This window comes from Pteronotus mesoamericanus, unplaced genomic scaffold, assembly GCF_021234165.1.
Source record: "Pteronotus mesoamericanus isolate MK-2021 breed Mesoamerican mustached bat unplaced genomic scaffold, CSHL_Meso_final scaffold_705, whole genome shotgun sequence".
Taxonomy (NCBI): domain Eukaryota; kingdom Metazoa; phylum Chordata; class Mammalia; order Chiroptera; family Mormoopidae; genus Pteronotus; species Pteronotus mesoamericanus.
Window position 1 is genome coordinate 18,079,853 of NW_026555326.1, and position 21,408 is coordinate 18,101,260.

General features: G+C 50.5%; 2 protein-coding genes across 2 annotated transcripts; one reads left to right on the forward strand and one right to left on the reverse strand.

Annotated features, from left to right (window-relative positions):
* The first annotated feature begins 788 nt into the window (after positions 1–788).
* On the forward strand, positions 789–9,692 carry MINDY1 (MINDY lysine 48 deubiquitinase 1). The gene is made up of 11 exons (XM_054562933.1): positions 789–904; positions 997–1,404; positions 3,556–4,519; positions 4,901–4,958; positions 5,376–5,440; positions 6,073–6,231; positions 6,565–6,667; positions 7,027–7,169; positions 8,238–8,429; positions 8,754–8,906; positions 9,184–9,692. Exons 3-11 carry the CDS (start codon positions 3,920–3,922, stop codon positions 9,262–9,264), a joined length of 1,554 nt encoding a protein of 517 aa, XP_054418908.1. The 5' UTR covers positions 789–904; positions 997–1,404; positions 3,556–3,919; the 3' UTR covers positions 9,265–9,692.
* A 1,155-nt stretch (positions 9,693–10,847) lies between these two features.
* Positions 10,848–19,103, reverse strand: ANXA9 (annexin A9). Its single transcript, XM_054562805.1, has 13 exons — positions 19,059–19,103; positions 18,297–18,387; positions 18,064–18,160; positions 17,399–17,493; positions 17,062–17,175; positions 16,749–16,839; positions 15,687–15,766; positions 15,445–15,504; positions 14,838–14,922; positions 14,599–14,694; positions 14,459–14,517; positions 11,261–11,383; positions 10,848–11,060 (listed from the first exon to the last, which is right to left on the reverse strand). The coding sequence occupies exons 2-13, from the start codon at positions 18,369–18,371 to the stop codon at positions 10,998–11,000; spliced, it is 1,038 nt and encodes a 345-aa protein (XP_054418780.1). The 5' UTR covers positions 18,372–18,387; positions 19,059–19,103; the 3' UTR covers positions 10,848–10,997.
* Positions 19,104–21,408: the final 2,305 nt, after the last annotated feature.

The following is a 21,408-nucleotide window of genomic DNA, read 5'->3' on the forward strand; positions in this document are numbered from 1 at the left end:
AACTCCTGCTGCTTCTTTCGTTAAAACTCTGTGGCCTGTTTTTAATACAGCCTCGGAAATGTCTCCTCATTCTTTTCCTGAACTGTTGTAACCTGTATTCTTTTCTCTCTGTCTCCTTAATTGTTCCAACTGCCCCTTCAGCCTTCAGAGTTGCTTGAAGTTTCATCCTATGGCAGCCTTGTAAGCAGATTTTGGAGGGCCCTCCAGAATGCAGGGTGGGTCCTCACCTCTTTTAAGTGCCACCTTCCAGCCCCACATCAGTGCAGAGTGCTGCAAATAAATGTTCTTTCACCATCGAATGCTCCCTCCTTTGGCAATTCATCCCTTTATCTCCTGCCACCAGAATGACAACAGCTTTTCCTGTTCCCCAAGCTAGAAACCAAGGGGGAGGTGACTGATTATGCTGCAGCCTGTGGTGGGAACAAGGATTAGAGCCAGGGGTATTGCATCTCCTGCTTGCTCAGCTAGTTCTCTCCCTGCTGCATTCTTCTTCGCAGAGCCTGGGCTTTCTTCCACACCTTCTGCATTACCAGGGGCATAGCCCAACCAGTTTCATTTTTAGACTTAAAAAAAAAAAAAAATGACAGAGTGAGGACTTGGAAAGAAGCAGAATTTTTTAACTTTAAGTGACTGAACATGCAAATACGTTGCTCTTTGACTCTGCTTCTATGGATCCAGAGCAAAGGACTGCCTTACCCCGGGAGAAAGCCCAAATCCAACCGGCTGCTGCTGTCCAGCGCGGCTCCTCCCCACCCAGCAAGGGCACTTGCTCTTCCCTGTTCTCACCAGAGAGGCACAAGCGCTCCGGCCCTTCCAGCGGCAGGCAGCGGGAAGAGAAAGGGTCTGTTGTTTTTCTCTCCTTGTTTCTCTCTCCTCCACTGCTGATCACCAAGCTGCTGACCAGGTCAGAAAGCCCTAATGGAAATCCTCCAGTGCTGGCCACGTCCCTCCTCCTCCAGGCAACCTGTCCTTGACTAATTTTTCTTTGTCCCGAAGGGAAAAAAAGAGAGAGAGAAAGAAGGAAAAAGAAAAACCTTAAACTCCCTTTGAAAACCAGCTTGGAGTCAGGGCCTGGAGCGCACGCCCTAGACTCGGCGACTCAGGAATCGTGAAGACACGCTCTGAGCGAGCCGGGAGCACCTGAGCTGCGCCTCCCCCCCGCCCCCCGCCTGCCCTCGCCCTCCCCTGTCGCCCTGGGTCCCGGGCGTGAGTCCGGAAGTGGCCAGGACCCGACCAGGACCCGGCCAGGACCGCCGCTGGTAAACCTGTGAGAGCTCTGGCGTTGACAGCTGGAAGGCAGCTGGGACTGCGGCGGTGCCCCTCCTTGTACCCCGCCACCCTCACCCCACATCGAATTGCCGGAGCCGAACCTTCCTTCTCAGTCCTGGAACAACCTTCTTTAAGGTAAAAACTTTGTTTTATCATTTCCTTCACCTCCTCTCCTACCCCCAGTTCTTTTCCCTCTCTGTCTCTGGGGAGGTGACACTGAGTATCCTTCTACCTTTGGTCTCTACAGGTCTTGTCGGTGAGTGAAGTAAGGCAGGGGAATATGTAAAGGGGCTTGCTGCTTGGTTCCTTCATTTTCTTCTTTTAATGAAGCCTTCCCCCCTCCCTTACTAGCTAACACCGTAGTGGTGGTTGACTTATTCTGAGGGGAAAATTTAAACCATTAGTTGCTTGAAGATGTGGGTCAGACTGAGAAGGAGAATAGAGTGGGACAGTGAGGGACTTGCAGGGAGATGAGAGTTCATTGGATGGCGGGGGGGGGGGGGGGGGTGTCTTACTGAGTCTCCCTGTCCTTTTTATAGGCTTCTTCCAACTTTTGGCTACTTATTGCCACTGCTAGGGAGGAGCCAGGGCTATTTTAACTCCCTCACCCACAACCAGAAGGTAATTCGTGCTGGAGAGAACATGTAGGATTGAACTGAGGAAAAGAGTGGGATCCTGATTTGTCTGAGTACCCTCCCCTCAGCCTTTCCTGCTCTGAAATACCACATGCCCCACCCCACCAGGTCTGCACCTTATAGGGTGGAAATCCGCGATTCTCTTCCTGCCCCTTCTCTTAAGACATAGCCCGCTTAGCTTTGCCCAGTTTTTCTGAAACTCAGCTTCCTTCCACGTCCAGCTCCTGATTTATTCTGGCTCATCCCCCTAGATAAGTAGCTGCACAACCCCCACTTAATTATTGATCACTTCTAGCATTGGACAGAAAACATAGGAAATGAGCCCTGCTTTTTCTTCAAGCTTTTAAAACTTTCCCAGGCTCATCCTAAGTGTCATTTGGGAGGGGGAAAAAAGACGGAAAGAGAGAAAAACAAAGCGTCAGGCCTGTAGGCCATTTCTGCTACTCCAATTCTAAATTAACAACATGCAAATAACATGCAGCTAGCATAAATTATGTTTGAGTCAGGAGGATGATCAATTTGAGTGACTAGGCTTATTTCATTAACTTGTATGCTCCTCAACTTCACCTCCCAGGCATTAGCCTTGCCCTAAATTCCTGCAGGATTACAAGAAGAAAGCGTAGTCTCAAATTAGGAAGAAGCCAGAAGAAAGACAAAATTTCTGACAAGTTTAATTTCTCACCTTTTCTTACCAAGTCAGGGGTGATGGGAGTATGTTTTCCAGAGGGCAGATGTTTTTCAAAGGGCAGAGTTAGGGCTTTTTATGGTTTACTATTCACAGCATTAATTAAATGTCTATCCCTGCTGAACTTGATGTTTAGTGCCAATAGAGAGCAGGTTAAACAGGTCCAGTGTTCACATCTAAAATGACCTAGATGGGAATAGACAGACAGAACATACATACATATAATTGAATGTAGAGGGAGTATTTTTTGTGTAAATTGATAATCAGCACTTTTATATTCCATATACATAGTGGCAAGAAGAATATCTCTGAATTAAGGTAGTTTTTGGGAGCAAAGAGGAACTGAGGGGAAGTTGGCATCTCAACGCTAGAGTTGTCCAGAGAAACTTACTGGAAAAACTTCACTGGGGCAGTGGTTTTTGTGCTCCTAATCTGAAGTTATTTATTAGCACAATTTCTGATTCAGGTCCTTAGAGCCTACATTTTCTCTCTCTGGCCTACAGGAAGCCCCTCCCAAGACCTTTTTGTTGTGGTTTGAGATTGTGTAAAGTTCAGTGAAATCCTTTGAGAAGGACTTCTTTCTCAATAGTGTTTACTCTTTAGGGGCACGATACTGACTCGCTTTCTCTCTACCCTTCACCCCAAGCACTGTGTGACTGTTCATCTTTCAGCCCCTGCGATGAGGCAGAGAAAGGTAGCCCGAAGGGTACTAGCTGCCTGCGTGTGCTCAGCAGGATCCCTGAGCAGCCAAGGGGTGGGGCTTGTAGGGCAAGAGGAATTACCTCAGTGTTCGCTAAGGAGGGGGCTACTAGCGTGATGCCCTTTACAGGGCGAGCTAAAGAGTGCTGTGTTAATAACCGTTAGTGTCATTTTAACATTTCTTTCTCTATCTTTTTCCCTTTTGTCTTTCTCCTTTTATTCTCCCTTTCTCTGTCTTTTGTGCATTCCTTTCCTTATCTGTTTCAGGAAAGCTGACTTCACCCAATGTCTTCAATCCCACTGGAATCATCCCTCCCAAACCTGAAAGCCCTGTACACTCCTTGGTCCCATCTGGTCACAGCACGTTAAGGTGAAAGAGCCCAGCCGGGGCTGCTCTGCTGTTTACCTGAGCTGACAAAGACACTAATCTCCCTAGTCAGCAGTGGCAGCAGACGTTATCCAGCCTTCTACACCGCATTCCTTTTCTAAGACTTTTCTGGGCCTATTTGCTTTCCAGCCCAATGATTCCCTTCTTATTGGATGGTCTCCCTTTTATACATCAAGCCTAGATTTGGCAACTCCCTGAGGACTGGAAAGTCCTTTGGTGCCCCCCAGTTGACCTCTTCTGACCATGGAACACCATCAACCAGAGCGTCCAGTCTCTGTCAAGGCCAGGACTGCAGAAGCAGCCAGCCCTGAGCACCACGAGGTGCTATCAGGACCAGATGAGCACCCCCAGGACCAGGATGCTGGAGAGGCTGATGCCGTGGCTGGAGAGGCTGATGCCGTGGCCGGAGAGGCTGATACCGTGGCCGGAGAGGATGATGCTGTGGCCGGAGAGGCTGATCTGGCGGCCAGAGAGGCTGATGGGGCGGCCAGAGAGGCTGATAGGGCGGCCAGAGACGCTGATGGGGCAGCTACAGAACAGGAGCCAGAAGATCAAGGGTCACTGCCAGTCCAGGGCCAGGATAAACCCGAGTCTGCTCCACCTGCTGCTAGCTCAGACCTGCTGGGGCCCGCCCACGGGACACAGCCTGAAGTAGAGACAGTGGGGGCGTGCTCCAGGCCCCCGGAGCTTCCCCAGTCACCCAGAGCCCGACAGCCTGAGATCGATTTCTACTGTGTGAAGTGGATCCCCTGGAAGGGAGCACGGACTCCCATCATCACCCAGAGCACTAACGGCCCCTGCCCTCTGCTCGCCATCATGAACATCCTCTTTCTTCAGTGGAAGGTAAGAGAGAGTTCGGATGGGGGCTCAGAAAATGTGCGGGAGAGGACTCTTCCCTGACCTACCTCCTTCATCATCCTGATTTTCTTAAACCGTTCAAAATTTTCCAGATCATTCTCCCTGTTCTCCAGCTTGAACAAATGAGATAATATGATCATCAAAACAAAACAAACAGTTCTCTGTCTTACTCCTGTATCTTCTACTTTCTAGCAAATGGGAAGGCCTTGCAGTATTTCACATTCACTCCCTTGCTTGCCTTGCACGCCTCCTTTTTCCACCACCCCTACCGCTGGACAGCCCCGACCCTCCCCTGCCTGTCTGTGGGTTTCGCCCTCAGAGCTCTGTGAGGGGAAGCTGATCCTTTGATCACCCCTCTGCCAACAGGTGAAGCTGCCTCCTCAGAAGGAAGTGATCACATCAGATGAGCTCATGGCCCATCTTGGTGAGTGACTGGGCTCCGAAGAGGAATTATACACAGTTATAGGCACTATCCACCCAGGCAGAAATCTAGAATATGGAGGGACTTCCCATCTGGGGCTCTGGTGTGTCAGGGAAGGTGAAGGTCTTGGGAGCATCTCTGCAAGGCTGGGGCCTGAGAGGCAAAAGTCAAGGTGTCAGGAGTCCTAGGCTATAACCCCGATCTGTCCTCACCTTTTATATGTGAACTTGTGTGGGCCCTTCATCTTCGTGAGCCTGTTTCTTCCTCTGAGAAATGAAAGGTGAGGATTAGATTTTAAGGCCCTTTCCAGCTCTGCAAAGCTGTGGTTCCATGACATTCCCCCATCCGTTCTCCAGGAGAAGAGGAAGCAGCTTTTGGGACAATTGGTGGGGTAGAGTGATAAAGAACCCTGTCTTACAGGAGACTGCCTCCTGTCCATCAAGCCCCAGGAGAAGTCAGAGGGACTTCAGCTTAATTTTCAGCAGGTGAGCCAAAGGTCTGTGGACAACAGAGTTTGCAGGCTTAGTAGTCAGGGCAGCCAGACTACTAAGGGAAGCCTTTCTGCTTCTTCTTAGGAGGGTTCCTTGGTGCCCTGACCTTGGTAGCTCAGTGGGTTGGGCGTCATCCTGTAAACCAAAAGGTTACTGGTTCTATTCCCAGTCAGCGCACAAGCCTAGGTTGTGGGCCAGGTGCCCAGGTACCTGTTTGAGGGCATGTGAGAGGCAACCAATTGGTGTATCTCTTCCTCTCCCTCTCTCTAAAATAAATAAATAAAATCTTAAAAAAAGAAAAAAGACGGTTTCTTGAACCATGATTTCTTTCTTCAGGAGGAAGAGGAGGGTAAATCTCTGTCCTAGAAAATATGTTCATTTATATAAGATAAAGAAGGGTTGAGTCAGGGAGGCATGGCATGGGATGGCTAATAAGGGAGCCAGGGATGAAAAGCAACAAGATTAGTATTTTACTTCTTGGGGTGGAAGTGGGATGGGGGCAGGGCAAGCTAGATCATCATTTTCTTCTCTTCCCCCAGCTTCTTTGAGATATAATTGACATATAACATCGTGTAAGTTTAAGATATACAATGTGTTGACTTCCTATATCTGTTTTCTACCCCCAGAATGTGGACGATGCAATGACAGTGCTGCCTAAGCTGGCCACAGGCCTGGATGTCAACGTGCGATTCACAGGTGTCTCGGATTTTGAGTATACGCCTGAGTGCAGTATCTTCGACCTACTAGGGATACCTCTGTACCACGGCTGGCTTGTTGATCCACAGGTGAGGGCAAGAGGGCCCAGATGAGACTCTTATCCAGTTCAAGCTGACAGAGAAGCATAATTTTGTGGGGTAGGGGTTAGGGAGGTAGGGATTAGATTGGCTTGGGAAGAGAATCAGATATAGAGGCAGGACCCAATGGAGAATTCTTTAAATTAAAAAAAAATTTTTTTTGGTAACACTCAAATACAAGCAAACCATATGCAGTTCTTTAGACATCAAAAGTTTCAGGAACCTTTGGTCGTAGGCTTTCAGTCCTTGTGGGCTTTGTTCATCATTTCCTTCCTAAAAAGATCTCAATTTTTTTTGTACCACCCTATCCCACTGTGCATGCAGAGTCCTGAGGCTGTGAATGCAGTTGGGAAACTGAGTTACAATCAGCTGGTAGAGAAGATCATCACCTGCAAGCACTCCAGCGACACCAACCTCGTGACGGAAGGTGAGGCTCCACCCTTCTCTTCTGTGGGTCTTCTGTGGAGCGAATGACGGCTACGTAGGTTTATTGTTTATGGTCTGTCTCCCCCCACCACATCCCATGAGCATGTAAATGCCATGAGAGGGAGTTTGGGGAACTGTGTTAGTTCACTGATGTGCCCCCCCCCCCAGTGTTGTGCCTGGGACAAGGTGTTGCTCTGTAACTATTTGTTGAATGAATGAATAGAGCCAGGCTTCAGGGAAGGGATTTCATGAGGTGGGACCATCCCCAGCCCTTTTGACAGGGACTCTCTGGATGATCCTTCTCTGGATGGCTTTCCGATTTAAGCCAATGCCCCACCCCTGCTCTGTGCCCATTGGCAGGCCTGATTGCAGAACAGTTCCTGGAGACCACTGCGGCCCAGCTGACCTACCATGGACTGTGTGAGCTCACCACCGCTGCCAAGGAGGGTGAACTTAGCGTCTTTTTCAGAAACAACCACTTTAGCACTATGACTAAGCACAAGGTGATGAGGCATTGGAGGTGGGGGAAGGTTGGAGTGCTATTTATTTTCTTATAAATTCTTACACCTTTTTCTTCTGGGCCAGTGTTGCAGTCAGGACAGGGTAGATTAGGCTCTGGTAACAAATGACCCCTAAAATCCCTGTGTTTTACCATAAGATGTGTTTATTTCTCACTCACGCTGCATGTCCATTGCAGGCTGGCTGTAGTTCTGCCTCATATCAGCTTCATTCTGGGTCTAAGGCTGACAAAACAGCCTTTATCTGGAATATAGGAGGGACATCATGTACTCATGTTTAGTGCTTCTGCCTGAAATGACATGTGTCATTTACGTTAACATCTCATTGGCCAGAGCAAGCCATAAGGAAAAAGCCTGCCATCAATGGGACAGGAAAGTATAATCCTCTCCCAGGAAGGGAATTTTTTTTTAAAGATTTTTTTTTTTTATTTTTAGAGAGGGAGGGAGGGATAAAGAGAGGGAGAGAAACATTGATATGCAAGAGATACATAGGTTGGTTGCTTCTCGCATGTTCCCAACTGGGGTCCTGGCCTGCTACACACACATGTGCTCTGACTGGGAATCAAACCGGTGACCTTTCGGTTTGCAGGCCAGCACTCAATCCACTAAGCCACAAGAACCAGGGAAGAAGGGAATTTTTGAACAATGCTATAGTCTTCCCAAGTTAGAAATTAAGCTTTCTAGGAATTGGGTAGAAGAGGGAGAGGTCTTTGGTTCTCAAAGGATTTATCCTCATAAGCATCAGGCGAGCCCAGGGAACAATGGGAAGCGGGGTAGGAAGCAGGATCTCGTGGGGGACCCCAGCTCTGAGGACTCCATGCTTGACCACAGGACCACCATACTCTCATCCAGCCAACCATACACTCAGACATCCCTTCCTTCTCCCTTCAACCATGCATGTTCATAAAAGAACCACATGCTCACATGGACATGTTCCACAGAGCTAGAACACCAATTGGTTCAAATTGTCTCTGTGTATCTTGGATGATTTGGTTCAGTAAACTGCCTCCATGTCGCCTGTCCCACTCATTAGCGTGGTCCTCTTCCCTGCAGAGTCACCTGTACTTGCTGGTCACCGACCAGGGCTTTCTACAGGAGGAGCAAGTGGTGTGGGAGAGCCTGCACAGTGTGGATGGAGACAGCTGCTTCTGTGACTCTGACTTTCACCTAAGTCACTCCCTGGGCAAGGGCCCTGGAGCAGAAGGTGGGAGTGGCTCCCCAGAAAAGCAGCGACAGGTCGACCAGGTGTGTGGGACTTTTGGGAAGGGTGTAGGGAGCTTGTTCCCTTCAGGGACCTTTCTGCCATTGGCGAGATGCATGCGCTGTTATCATCCAGAGATCGTAACGTCGCACACCTGTGCCCCTTTCCTCTGTTACTTTGGGACCATGTCCACGTTCCGTGTGTAGTCTCTGTCACCACAGAGATATACTTGGCCGTGTGTGTTGCTCTGGAGGAGGAGGAACTGGAGAAACTGAAGGATGAAGAAAAACTGGTTTGGGAACCTAAACCCAGCCTGATATCCCCAAGGCCACAGCCTACCTCACAGCCCCTGTTCTTTCCCCCTCTAGGACTACCTGATCGCCTTGTCCCTGCAGCAGCAGCAGCAGCCACCGGGCACGCTGGGTCTTAGCGACTTGGAGCTGGCCCAGCAGCTTCAGCAAGAAGAGTACCAACAGCAGCAAGGGGCCCAGCCTGTGCCAGCAAGGGTGCCGTCGCCCCAGGTGAGCCTGCAGCTCCCTGCCCCAAGGGCCCGCTGCTCCCGCCTCCCCAGTGTTGCACCCCTGCTTCTCCTGCTCCAGAGGCTGGTTATTGTTATTCCTGTAATTGTCTCTTCAAGATTATCCTTGGGGCCCTTCTCTTGTCTGAGTCCCTTCCTATCTTTCTCTCCCCACTCCCCCGCCTACCCCCTGCCCCAATCTTGACCCCTCTTCCATGTAGAATCTCTGTCCTATGCTCTTTTCAAGAATGGTGGATGACCACTCTTTAAATCCCATACAGGGGAGAGGAGTCCCACCTGGACGCCCCGCCGGAGAGCGTCGGCGGAGGCCGAAGCAAGAGTCCGACTGTGTCCTCCTATAGCGCTGCCCTGTGCCAGGCTGCCCTGCCTCTTCTCAGAGGCTACTGCGATTTTGCTTGCTCCCCCAGGTCAACCCCTGAGATACACAGGGTAACTTATTTATGGACTGCTGGGGACCAGAGCAGGCAGTAAATGTCAAGGTCAGACTCAGTGACATCCTTGCCCTCAAGTGCTGCGGCTTCTCTTCCTCCCAGTCACCCAGGGCAACAGTGGGACTGGTGGGGTGAGGATTTCTGATTCCCAACTCCCTTTTCCCAGAATATCACACTAATATACAGACTCAGGCTCCAGGGGGAGGTCCCTGTCTAGAACGCATCTCCCCTACTTCCCACCCTGACTGACTGGGTCCTTCTGGCTATCCTGCAGGTCCGACTCCCTTTGTTTCAGGATTTGATTTGAATTTCTATCTCCATCATTTGTAATGTCTTCCTAAGGATTTGGAAATAAAACTTGTTTCCTGAGATCTGTTGTTTGTCCTTACCCTGTAGCAATGGGGTTAAGTGGTTAAGCATGCGACCCAGTTGAGGAATGCAAAAGGGGAGAGAGGGTAAAGACGCGTGGGGGTTGCCTGTCCTATCGAATAGAGCCAGCAGGGGGAACCAAAGCCTGCTTTTTCCATGTTTTTGTTTATGTTTTTGATAGGTCTTTGGGAAATAGTACTCTAATTGGGAGGTAGGTTTCCAAGTCTCTCTTTGGGCAGATGAAGTTGGGGGTTGTGCTCCCTGCTAGCCCAAGGCTTCCCAGGTAGGTAAGAGGCCGCTGGATCCTCTGCATGCCTCCCAGTTTATACAAATGGTCCTTTGCTACCTGAGACCATTTCTGGCCTTGTTCTGGTTCCTGTTTCTCAATTATTTTGCCTAAAATTTCCTGGGGAAGAGAGAATAATGGGGGGAAGGAACACCCCTAGGGGACAGGGGTTGTTGATAACTGCAGCACTACAGCCCAAAACAGGATTCCTGTCGAACAACCAAGTGCACATCAAGGTCTCCTCCCAACCCATGTCCTGCTCCACCCGAACTTCAATCACAGAACACAAACAAGAATGAAATCGGCTAAAAGTCTACCAATATCAGTGAGGTGCTCTGCCCTGCACGTGGGACGGATGAGGCGGGGCAGAAACCATTGCGGGGGCTCCCATTAACCCACATCCAGGACAGAGCTGGGCGAGTCAGGTACAGGGGTTGAAGGGACAAAGCCAGCCCCATTTGCTATCGTGGCACCATTTGCCTAGCAGGCCTATGACCCTGTAAACCATGACTGCCATTTTACTCTCCTGAGCCTGTCCCCAGGACTGGAAATTTCGGGAAGCAAGATCCCTATAGCCCCAGACAGAAGATAGCGTTGGAACAAACCGCAGCCTGGTGTTACAGCTGCGCAACAGCCCAGAGGCCTGCCCTCCACCCTTCTTCAATGCACTTATAATCCAATAAAAGCTCAGGACTGGGGTATCTCTCCACACCATGCCCTTCCCCTTTCTTGGAGAGTGAATAAAAATTTTATTCTCTACACTTTCTTTTCTTTGTGATTTCCTTCACAGCCCATACTATGGACCACCTGAGCAGGTATCACTTTGAGGTGAGGGGAATTAAGGGATTTAAAAGAAAACTTTGAGTTCCAGTCTCAACAAGAAGCTGGAACATGAGATGCAATCCTATTTGGTGGCCCAGCGGGTCTCCTGCAGGCGCAGCCAAACATGGGAATCTCAGACCCTTGGATGTCACATGGCGAAGTGGTCTCAAAGGTCCTCAGCCCTGCAGAGGGCTAGTAGGGCCAGGCGGCAGTCCCCTTTCAGCGCATCCTGCAGACAAGGGAATCAAGTGTTAGAAGGACCCACTGCCTCTGTAGCCCAGGCCCTCTGCCCCTTCCCTCGTGCTGACCCAGAGCTTGCCTGGTGCCTGGAGTCTTACACTAAATTAACCAAAGACTCATGAATATCCAGGACATCTGCTCAGCTGTGTGCAGGGAGTGCAGTGGGGAGGTGAAGGGTGAAGCTCTCACCTGGAGGGAAGAGTAAAGGGACTTCCCAAATTTCTTTTTGAACTCAGCTCGGATGCTTAGAAGGTCAGTCTCACATCTAGAGATAAGGATGCGCATCAGGACTTGGTAATTGGGCTCAGTTTCCTGGTAGGAGAAGAAACAGAATGGGGTGGGCAGCAGTAAGATTCTCACAGATTCTAGAAAGTGGAGGTGGGGTGAGAGTCAAGGGGAGAGAGAAGTATACACCATCTAGGGGAAAAGTTAGCTTGGTGTATCCTCATGGAAGATGAAGCAGCAGGAAAGACCAGGCCCTGGAGAAGCTGGAATTCTATTCTTTCCGTCCACTTGTCTTTCCTGGCCCTGCCAGTAACTTAGAGCTTCAGTCCTCCAGAGCTCGGTTGTGGGCAGCTCCAAAGGCGGGTACTCAAAACACAGAAAAGACTTGCTACCTGTAAAGACTTCCCTCGTCTTTTAGCCAGGAAAGCCAGGAAGACTGTTTTTAACTTCCAAGTTAGTAAATGTCCAAGAGGATACACCACCCTGCTCCTAAACCGAGTTGATCGGCTTCTCACAGGGGGCAGAGTCATGTGACTTCTGGTTCTCATCTGGCCCCACCAGGGCATCTCCTCTTTACACAGCAGTTTCCTGCAGTTGGACCCCTGGGGTTCAACATCACTGTCTTCTTCCTATACCTGCACCAGCCTCTTGCCTTTCGGTTAAAGAAGGTAACGGAGGGCTCAGTTTAGAAATAATGGAGGTACAAAACACGATCAAGTCATGAATTACAATTGATTACAATAAATGTGTCACCATGAGAGATTGCTAAATAAAAGCTTTTGGTTGCAAAAAACCCTGTTTGTGCCATCAGCTGTGCACTGGCCCTGCCACCATTTCCCAACATCCTCTTTTTTAGTGTTTGCTCAGTCACTTGACTCACGTGACCCTTCCCAAAAGTGCCTGCAACCCACAGTCATGACATTTCCACAGTTCATTCCCAGGAAGAAACAAAATAAAATGAAGGGCCCTGGCCAGGTGGTTCAGTTGGATGGAGCAACATCCCATACACCAAAACGTTGTGGGTTCGATCCCCGGTCAGGTCAGGGTGTATACTGGAGGCAACTGATCGGTGTCTCTCTTACATCAATGCTTCTCTCCCCACCCCCCACCAATAAACATCCTCATGTGAGGATTAAACAGAAAAGAAAATGATGAAGTAAAAAGAGGCTGCTATGTTTCATTTGGATTCATTACCTAATTGTCAGTGTGCCTGATGGGTACTTGTTTTTTTAAATCCTCACCAGAGAACATGCTTATTGATTTTAGAAAGGGGAAGGGAAGGAGATGGAGAGGGAGAGAAACGTCGATCACTTGCCTCTCGTACGTGTTCCAGCAGGGTCCAAACCCACAACCCAGGCATGTGACCTGACCAGGAATCAAACCCATGATGTTTTGGTCTAGGGACAACGCTCCAACAAATTGAGCCACACCAGCCTGGGCTGATGGCTACTTTATTTTACATTTCATTTATCATCAGTTCTGTACTGTGATGATGATTGCCTTTTGCTCCCTGGTATCCATTCTTCCCTTCTCCCAACTCTTGTGACTCCAAAGTTGTGGAATTGGGGCAAAAGTCACTTATTAACTGAATATTCCCACTGGTATACAACTATCTTCCGTACTACACCTATATTAAACATAAACCTAGTCTTTGTATTTGAGAATGTACTTGGCATCTGAGTGGCAAACTTTTGTTTAGGACTTTCTGCTTTTTAAAAAAATTTCAGAAAAGTAGGCCTATCTTATTCTTTGAGTCCCACTTCTAAGATAAGTCTGGCATTTATATTCAAGAAAGTGGGTCCTGTAATCTAAATACATACATTATAATTATTTACTGCTGGGATACAAGTTTGTTTTACAACAGCAAATTAGATAACCACAACTCTTCAAATGACTCTTAGTGTCGACTCACTGTAATAGTACAGGCTTTATTGGGTAAGTATAATAAGCACTATGAGAATGGAAATCTCTAAATGATAAAACAAGGCCTTATATGTACTGTCTTTGGTTGGCTCTTTGTCTTTTGTTTTTTTGGTACTGCCTTCTGAATAGCTGTCAATGAGGCATGATGGTTTCTCAACTGGTACACAAAAAGCTATTCCATTTTTATATTCTTCAAATTTTAGGGGATTTTTTTATTTATAGCTTTTGGGGGACAGTTGTACTACTATGAAATCTGCCTCAATGAGCAAAATGACTGGATTCTGCTTATGAAGTTACTCAAACTAAAGTGACCAACTTAATTATGAATCATATGGGACCAAGTCTGACCAGTGCGGAGATAGGTAGCCCTGGGTGCTAAGAACACCTATGGTGTTGTTCACAGTACAGGCATACCTTGGAGGTGCTGCAGGTTTGATTCCACACCATTATCATTAAGCGAATATCACAATAAAGTGAGTCACACAAGTTTTTTTGGTTTCCCAGTTCACAGTAAAACTATGTTTACACTATGCTGTAGCCTGTTAAGTGTGCAACAGCATTATGTCTGATGAAACAATGTATATACCTTAATTTTAAAATACTTTATTGCTTAAAGATGCTAACCATCATCTAAGCCTTTAGTGAGTTCTACTCTTTTTGCTGGTGGAGAGTCTCACCTTCAATTTGCAAAAAAACTTAGCCTCTTACAAGCACGATAAAACGAGGTAGGACTGTATAGACCAACACCTGTGGCAGAGACCAGCAGCCGACATGCGGCAGTTCACTGTCCTATAGGACCATTACGTGCTTTGTAGGGAGAATATATACCTTAATAGCTATGCGACCTTGGACAAGGTACTTAACCTCTCTGTGCTTCAGCTTTTCATCTATAAAGCAGGGATTCACTGAAGTGTGTGCAATGTTTTCAGCATAGTTCCTGGCACACAATGAGCGCCTGAGAAATGCTGGTTCTTGTCATTCTTCTTGCTGGTTTATCACCATCACCATCTGGCAACAACTGAAACTGGACAAAACATTGCCTTCCAGAGCAAATGCATATCTGTGTTTGGCTACCTAGACATTAATCAGGTCAGTGTTTTAGCTTGAGTGCCCTTTAGGGTCAACTGTTAGCTTACTCCTCTAACCACAGCCCGCTCCTCTACTCTTGACCAGATAGTTTATAGACCTAAGAAGAGAGCTTGTTCCTAACGGAGGAGGGAAAAGGAGTGTCCTTCTCACCTGGAGGGCTTGATGAAGTTTATCGGCAAAGTACAGTGCTGTGTTCCTGATCACCGAGGCTGGAAGCAAAGAGGGAGAGATGGAGAGGTAGCTCCCTTCCCAGGGAGACCCCTACCCACGGGTCCTGAGCAGGCCCCTACCGAGGCTGAGCAGAGCCATCTGGGCGTCTCCATGGAAATGGTTCCGGACAGTGTGCTCCAGTTCACGCCCCGTGCACCGCTGGTACTGATCGAACACTTGTGGTATGTGAGGGAGGGAGTTAGAAAGATACATGCGGGGCAGGGGGTGATTATCACAGAGAAGGATGAGCCCTCCCCATCTTCCACAGCCGAAACTCATCCTGAGAGCAAGCAAGGGAGACAAGAGGGCTCACGTGTACCTCGGACAAGGTGTTCAGGATTTCGCTGAGTGAGGATGAGGACCCACGTCCCCTCTGTACCAGGTCCCTCGGCCTGCTTCAGTGCCTGGTAGGGGGACGTAAGTCAGGATCATTGATGGGGGGCTGGGGAGCCATGGTTATGATGTTCCCAGAATCCATCACAATGATGGTGGAAATGGGATTAAGGGTGGAAAAGTTACTTTAACCTGTATATTAGTTGCTTTTATTTATGGTTAAAAGGAGAGAGAACAGGACTACAAGAGGGGCTCTGCCCTCTCAGCTTGCAAACTCCGATTTTGGGAGATCCTGGCACTCAAGGAATTAAATAACCACCAAGGGAGAGTCTGGGAAGGGTCCTCCACCCAAATGCCCATAAGAGTTGACAGCTCACTTCCTGTGGGTTCAGGAGCCAGAGGTTAGATGAGTGAAAAGGCTTCAGAGGTAGCACTGCCTGATGTCCCATGCCCCCACCATGCCCCTGAGGACTCCTTCCCCAAGGCAAGGACAGGTTTGTAGGACAAGTGCGTACATGGATCGCTGGCTCTAAGATATAGTAAAGGAGGTGTTTTACGTGCATGACTGCGCAGACTCCTCAGCCCCTGCTCACCTGGACATCCTGTTCTGCTAGGTTATAGTCAATGATTTCAGAGTAGCTCTCACGCGCCCCCTAGGAGGAGAAGCTCTCTCAGGAGGGTCTTAGAGGGGTAGCTTTTTCTCTCCAGGCCAAAAAAGCAAACCTGGTCCCCGACAACGCCCCCTCCTGTCCATTACATCAAAACAATGTTTCCTTCTCTGTCCCACACCCTTCCCAGATGGTGTAACTCCCTTCTGCAAGTCAGTCCTCCTTACCTTGGCCAGGGCCAGGAGCAGGTCCTGCAAGGTGCCACGAGTCTCAGATTTGATGTCCTCCTCAGCCTCTACCTGGAAATCTGGGGTGGGGTCAGAAGCTCTCTGAATCCTCCTGATTTTCCTCAAGGTGGATGCCTCCAGGACCTATCCAATGTCTGGCCCACTGTGCCCTGCCAAGCCTGCCGACCCTGCTTGCAGTAGCTGCTAGTCCCAGGGTGGAGGGCGGGAGCACCGTCACAGCCACCCTGAGAGCGTCCCGAAGTGGTGAGGACCCCACATGCTGTGGGATCACGCGTTGTGGTGTGGTCTCATTTACAGGCGCCAGCGAGCCGCGGGCAGGAGGCCGCTGCTGTGCCCGTGGGGGCCCAGCAGTGAGGGGGGCGGGAAAACCCATGCGGTGAGGCAAGGTGGCGAGGAGGTGTGATGGGAGAGGTGGGTGTTTCAAAAGGAAAAGAGGAGGAAAGGGCGAGAAGGAATAGAAAAGAGAAAAAGAGAAGCGCCGAGGGAGAGAGGTAGGAGAAGGATTAAGAGATAGGCCAAGAAGGGACATCAAAGGAATCCTGGGGTAGGAAATAAAGGGGGTTGGGGCTGAGAGGAGGATGAGAAAAAGCTCGTTCCCAATTAGTAGGTGAGGCCTGTGGCAGCCAGGAGCCTGAGAAGTGACACCCATGACTCAGAGAACAGGTCCCCACCTTGCCCCCTGGCTGCAGCAAGGTTCAGTTGGGCCTGGGGTGTGGCGCCATGGCAGAGTCAGCACGGGGCTGAGAAGGGGACACGGGTACCCTTGGGACTGTCATGGTGCCCAGCACTGTCATTACCTTGGACTCTGCCTTGGAGCCCCAGACTAAGATAGTTAATCATCGCTTCTTTTTCTAATGATCATATCTGTCTGTCTCCCCGAAGAGCCTGACACGGGGTGGGGAGGAGGGAGGAGAGAGCCCCAGGCAGCAGAACTTGGGCAGACAGGCTCCCGGAGGGCTCGCCCGGACCAAGTGCCAGGGAGCCGGGGCCTGTCCCTCAGATCTCTTTCCAGCTCCTGCCGCCCCGCTGTCCCGTTCCTACCGTGTCTGTAGACTGCCAGGCACTCCTGCAGCTGCGGTGGGGTGCGGGTGGCAAGGATTTCCACAACCACTTCCTTGGCAGAACCTGAGTCCTGCAAGAAATTGGGAGACCACTCCGAGACTGGGCCATGCTATTATGATGGCAGAGAGCAGATGCTGACTACGTGTCCTTCTAAGGGTCACTACGAGACAGTCAACGGGGGCCTCTGCCGAGTCCCCTCTCCGCAGCGGGCAAAGCCAAATCACTCAGCCTTCTCCTCCCCCAGTGGGGACTGCACTTCCCAGACACCACATCGAGCCTCCTGTCCTTGTACCTTCAAGGCTGTCCTCAGCTCCTGGGCGTCCAAATGGGCTGCCGGCCGCAGCAGAGCCACCACGATCCTCTCGAGGTTGCCGGATAGCGCGGCCTGCAGGGACTTGAGCAGGTCCTACAGGCGGTGCCCGCGGCAGAGGAGGGGCATGAGGGGCAGGCCCGAGGCGTGTAGGGAGGTCTGGGAGCATTTGGCTGGTTTTCATCTCAGGCCTGAAGCTCCTCCCCCATTTACATTTAACCAGGGGTCAGGGGCCACCTGCTCTCGCCTAGCCCCAAGCTTCCGGGGACTTCCACCCCAGGTCACTGCTCCCAGGAATCCTAGCTCCTAGCAGGCTCACCTGCTGGGTGCGCTCCTGGAAGGCTCGTGAGATGAGCTGCCTCTGCTCTCTGCTTCGGTTGGTCAGCACGTCCGCAATGGCGGTGCGGTCCACGCCTGAACCAAGACGAGGGCTGGGCTGTATGCTGGGCAGATCCCAGTCAGGGTCTTTACAGGGTTGGGATACCCTTGCTCCTCAGACTTGAAGCCTCCAGAGGAGCAGAGAACAAGATCCCTGAAAGAGCTGAAAGGACAGGAGCAGGGGTCCTATCACCCTACTTCCATTTCATCTCAAAAGAAGTTGCAGATAAGATGCCAAAATAGCATGCACATCCTACCCAGATTTAGGCCAAGGTGGCCTGTGTGGTGGGGGAAAAAGGGCTTTTGGGCATCAGCAGACTTGGATTGGGATTGAAGCTCTGGCATTTTGGGCTGTGTGGCCTTGGGTAAGCCTCTTCACTCCCTGAGCCCGTTTCCTCATCCGCACGGTGGAAATAAGAAGACTTAGCTCACAGGGTGTTGCGATATTGGCTGTGACACACATACCATGGTACTCGACATACAGGACTTAAGGCGTTCCTGAGACATTTACTGAGATCGTCAGTTCCTCCCTCCAGGCTCTTTCCTGGTTTACAGGCTGGCTCCCAAAAGCTAGACCCCCTGCAAGTGCAGAGGCAAGGGGCTCACCCTGGCCTGCGATGGCCATCAGTAGCTTCTGCACGTCCTTGTCCACACTGAAGCTCAGGAAGGTCCTGAGGGTGCCCAGGGTCCCCCATGCTGCGGTCTGTGAAAGCAAGGAGGCATCACAGTTCTGCCCAGCGTGGCCACGGGCACGGCCTCAGGGCCTGCTTGTTTCCTGGTTCCCAGGCCCCTCACACCCCGAGTTGATAGAATGACTCCTACAGCGCCGGCAGCCCTACCTTTTTGGCAAGGCCCAGGTGGCTGAGGATCTCCTGGGTCAGGGAGAGCCCCGTCTTCCCACTGGTCACAGACATGGCACAGCTGGCTGCCCTGGGGAGGGAAACAGCAGCCAACTGAGGGAAATTTCCAGCCCTTCTGGGCCTCTTTATGACCTCTGGGCCCCGAAACCTGGGCTTCTATTGCCTGCTCATTTCCCTTGTTGTACCAAAAGAGGACCTTAACCTGCTTGGCAGGTTTGGGAACCCAGGTGGAGGGGAGAGAGGGGAGTCCCCACCTTCCCCACCTCTCACCTTCCTTCACCAGACGAGGTCTGAGCAGGGATGCTGCCAAAACTGGCACCAAACAAACCCTCCCTGACTCCAGGGCTGGTCCCTCAGCTCCCAGCCCTTGGCTGAAATGGATGACCCCCTTCCAAGGTCCAAGTCCCCCTGCTTCTACGGCCTGGCTGGGCTGGTGAGGCAAGCTGGTGGTAACAAGTATGTGGGGAGGGAGCTAACTCCTAACAGCACCGCCCCTGTTCCAGCGCTAGCCCTCCGAGCTGCCTGCCTGCTGCCTGCCTCTCACCCTTGGAGTCTCTAGCTGGGTTTCTAAGTCAGCAAGTGGAATTTTTGAGCTGATATGAGTTTGTGCTCTTGTGGGTACATGGGTGCCTGGACAAGGGAGCAGGTACTCACATTGGAAAGAAAAACTCCTTTCTCCCTCTCCCCAGTGATCCACAAGCTCCCTCCCCCCGAGCCTGGGGGCCCAGGTCCAGTGCTTACCCAGAGTGCTGGGGGTGAGGTGGGTGTTGTCACAGCTTGGTGGCGTGCCTGTGTGGGTACTAGCTCCTGTGTGGCCTGGTAGAGGTGGGGGGGGGCGTGTGCAGCCCAGGTGGAGCAGCCAGTCAGATGACCTCTCTAGCAGACCAGCCCAGCTGTTTTCTGGAGCTCTGGCCCCTCCCAAACGTGGGAGAGGACCAGGCTGTACCGGGTCCCACAAGCAAACACCTCCCTACCTCACATCTCTCCTCCCAGGAACTGGGCCTCAGCCCACGCGTGAGAACTCTGCTCGGCCTCTCAGTAGCTCAGCCCCGGACACAGGAGGCTTTGTGCACTGCTTTCCCAGTGGGGCCAGGTGGGACCATAGAAGTCCAGTCTCTATGTCCAGCTTCTGACCTGGCCCTGCCTCTGGCTCCCGCTCCCTGGGGGGCAGGTCAGACAGGCTCCAGGCTGATTTCAGGCTGATAGAGAAAAACCTGTTGGGGCACATACCAGAAGGGCACCCCAGCCTGCACCCCAGATGGGGTCCCAGCCTCGAAACTCCCTTGACTACTGCCTTATTTGAGTCAGCCAGCTGGGGTGGGGAGGCCCAAGGGACTGTTTCTGTCTGTGGAGAAGGAAGGGCACAGGTATTTGGGGGTGGGAGCAGGTCAGCAGAGTCAAGAGAGAAGAATGCAAAGGGTGTTCTTTCTGGATAGAAGTACCATGCTCGCAAAAGGCAACAGGGAGATGGGGGAGGCTCCCCTGGCTCCATTTCTTAGGTTCCTTCTATTGCCTCTTGGCTCCCAGGGCTCTTTTAGCAGCTGGTGATGCAAGCCCAGCAGCTGGGCTTGGGGCTGGCAGTGCGCACAGCAGCAGGTGAACAGTCTTGAGGAGCCTCAGGGGCCCCTGAGCAGGCAGGCAGTTACTCAGACCTCGCAGCCAGCTCCCTGGGGCCTGGGAGCAGTCTCCTTCCTGCCTCCCTAGTGGGGTCAAGTGGGGGCCGGGCCCAGAAGCTGGAGAGCTGCCTCCATTCCTCTGCCACTGTCCCAACGCAGGAAGTCCCTCCCAGTTTTTTGGGGTTTTTTTTTTTTTTTTTTTTTTTTTTTAACATGAGGAGGTATCTGCAACTCTCCCACAGAGGAGAACAGGGCTAAGGAGATGCCAGGAAAGGGGATTTTCATGTAGCAAACACTGCTCCTCACTCTCCTCTCCAGTTAAAGTGGAAAACATGCGCTGGTTTTTGCTGGAGGACATGGGTTCAGGCCCTAGCTCTGCCACTTGTTATGTTCTGTAACCACAGCTAGTCATTTCAGGTCTGTGTCTGTTTATTTATCCCCCCCCCCCCAAAAAGGCGGGGGAGAATATTGGGAAAGGCTGGCAGGGGGCACCTGAGGACAGGCTTTCTGGAAGGATGAAATGAGGTGGTACATGTGAGGGCATCTGACAGAGAAAAGTGCCTGGTAAATTAGGGTTGCCAGATTTAGTAAATAAAAATATAAGACACCTGGTTAAGTTAGAATTTCAGACAAACAACAAATAATTTGGTGGTATTGTTACCGAACAAAAGGACCCATGGTGGGGGGGGGGTGCCCAGATGCTATTACCAAAACAGCGACACCCTCCTTCCCCGGGACCCCTCGGTTGTGGGTCCTTTGCCCGCCACCCTTGGAATTATGGCTCTGAATGGCAGAGTTTGGTGAAAAGGAAAGGAACTATTTATTCAAAAGTTATACAGGTTTGATTAATGGCTAAATGTCACCCTTAAACCTCAAAATCCCTTCAAAACCACCACCAGCACACACACCGTCCTGCCTTCCCCCTTTGCCCAGTTAGACCAGCCAGGCCAGTCAGGGTACCGTCCTTCAGAAGAAAAAGAACAGAAGTCTGGGGCTCGGCTAGGGTCCATTTGGGGGGGCCCTGGCTGTGCCCCGTTACAGTATTAAGTATAACCCAAATATTTCACGGGATATACTTACACTAACAAATTATTTGTTGTTTGTCTGAAAATGTAATTTAAGTGAACATCCTGTATTTTACCTGGCAACCTGAAAAATGGGACTTATTTCAGAATGGTTAAAGCAGAGGGCCTGAAGCCAAACTCCTTAGATTCAGAATTCCGTTCTGTTCTGTGCCTGTGGCAATTACCTCAACCAATCTGCGCTTGCTTTTCTCATTGTCAAGACAGAGATAATAATAGTGATCATATTATAGGTGAATATGTGAATTAAATAACTTAATACATGTAAAGCATTTTAGAAGAGTACTAGGAACAGAGTGGTAAGTACACATGTCAAAATTTTAATATGCAATAATAAGTATTGCTATAATGTTATTTTATAACGATAACTGTTCTTACTAACTTGGCTCCCTA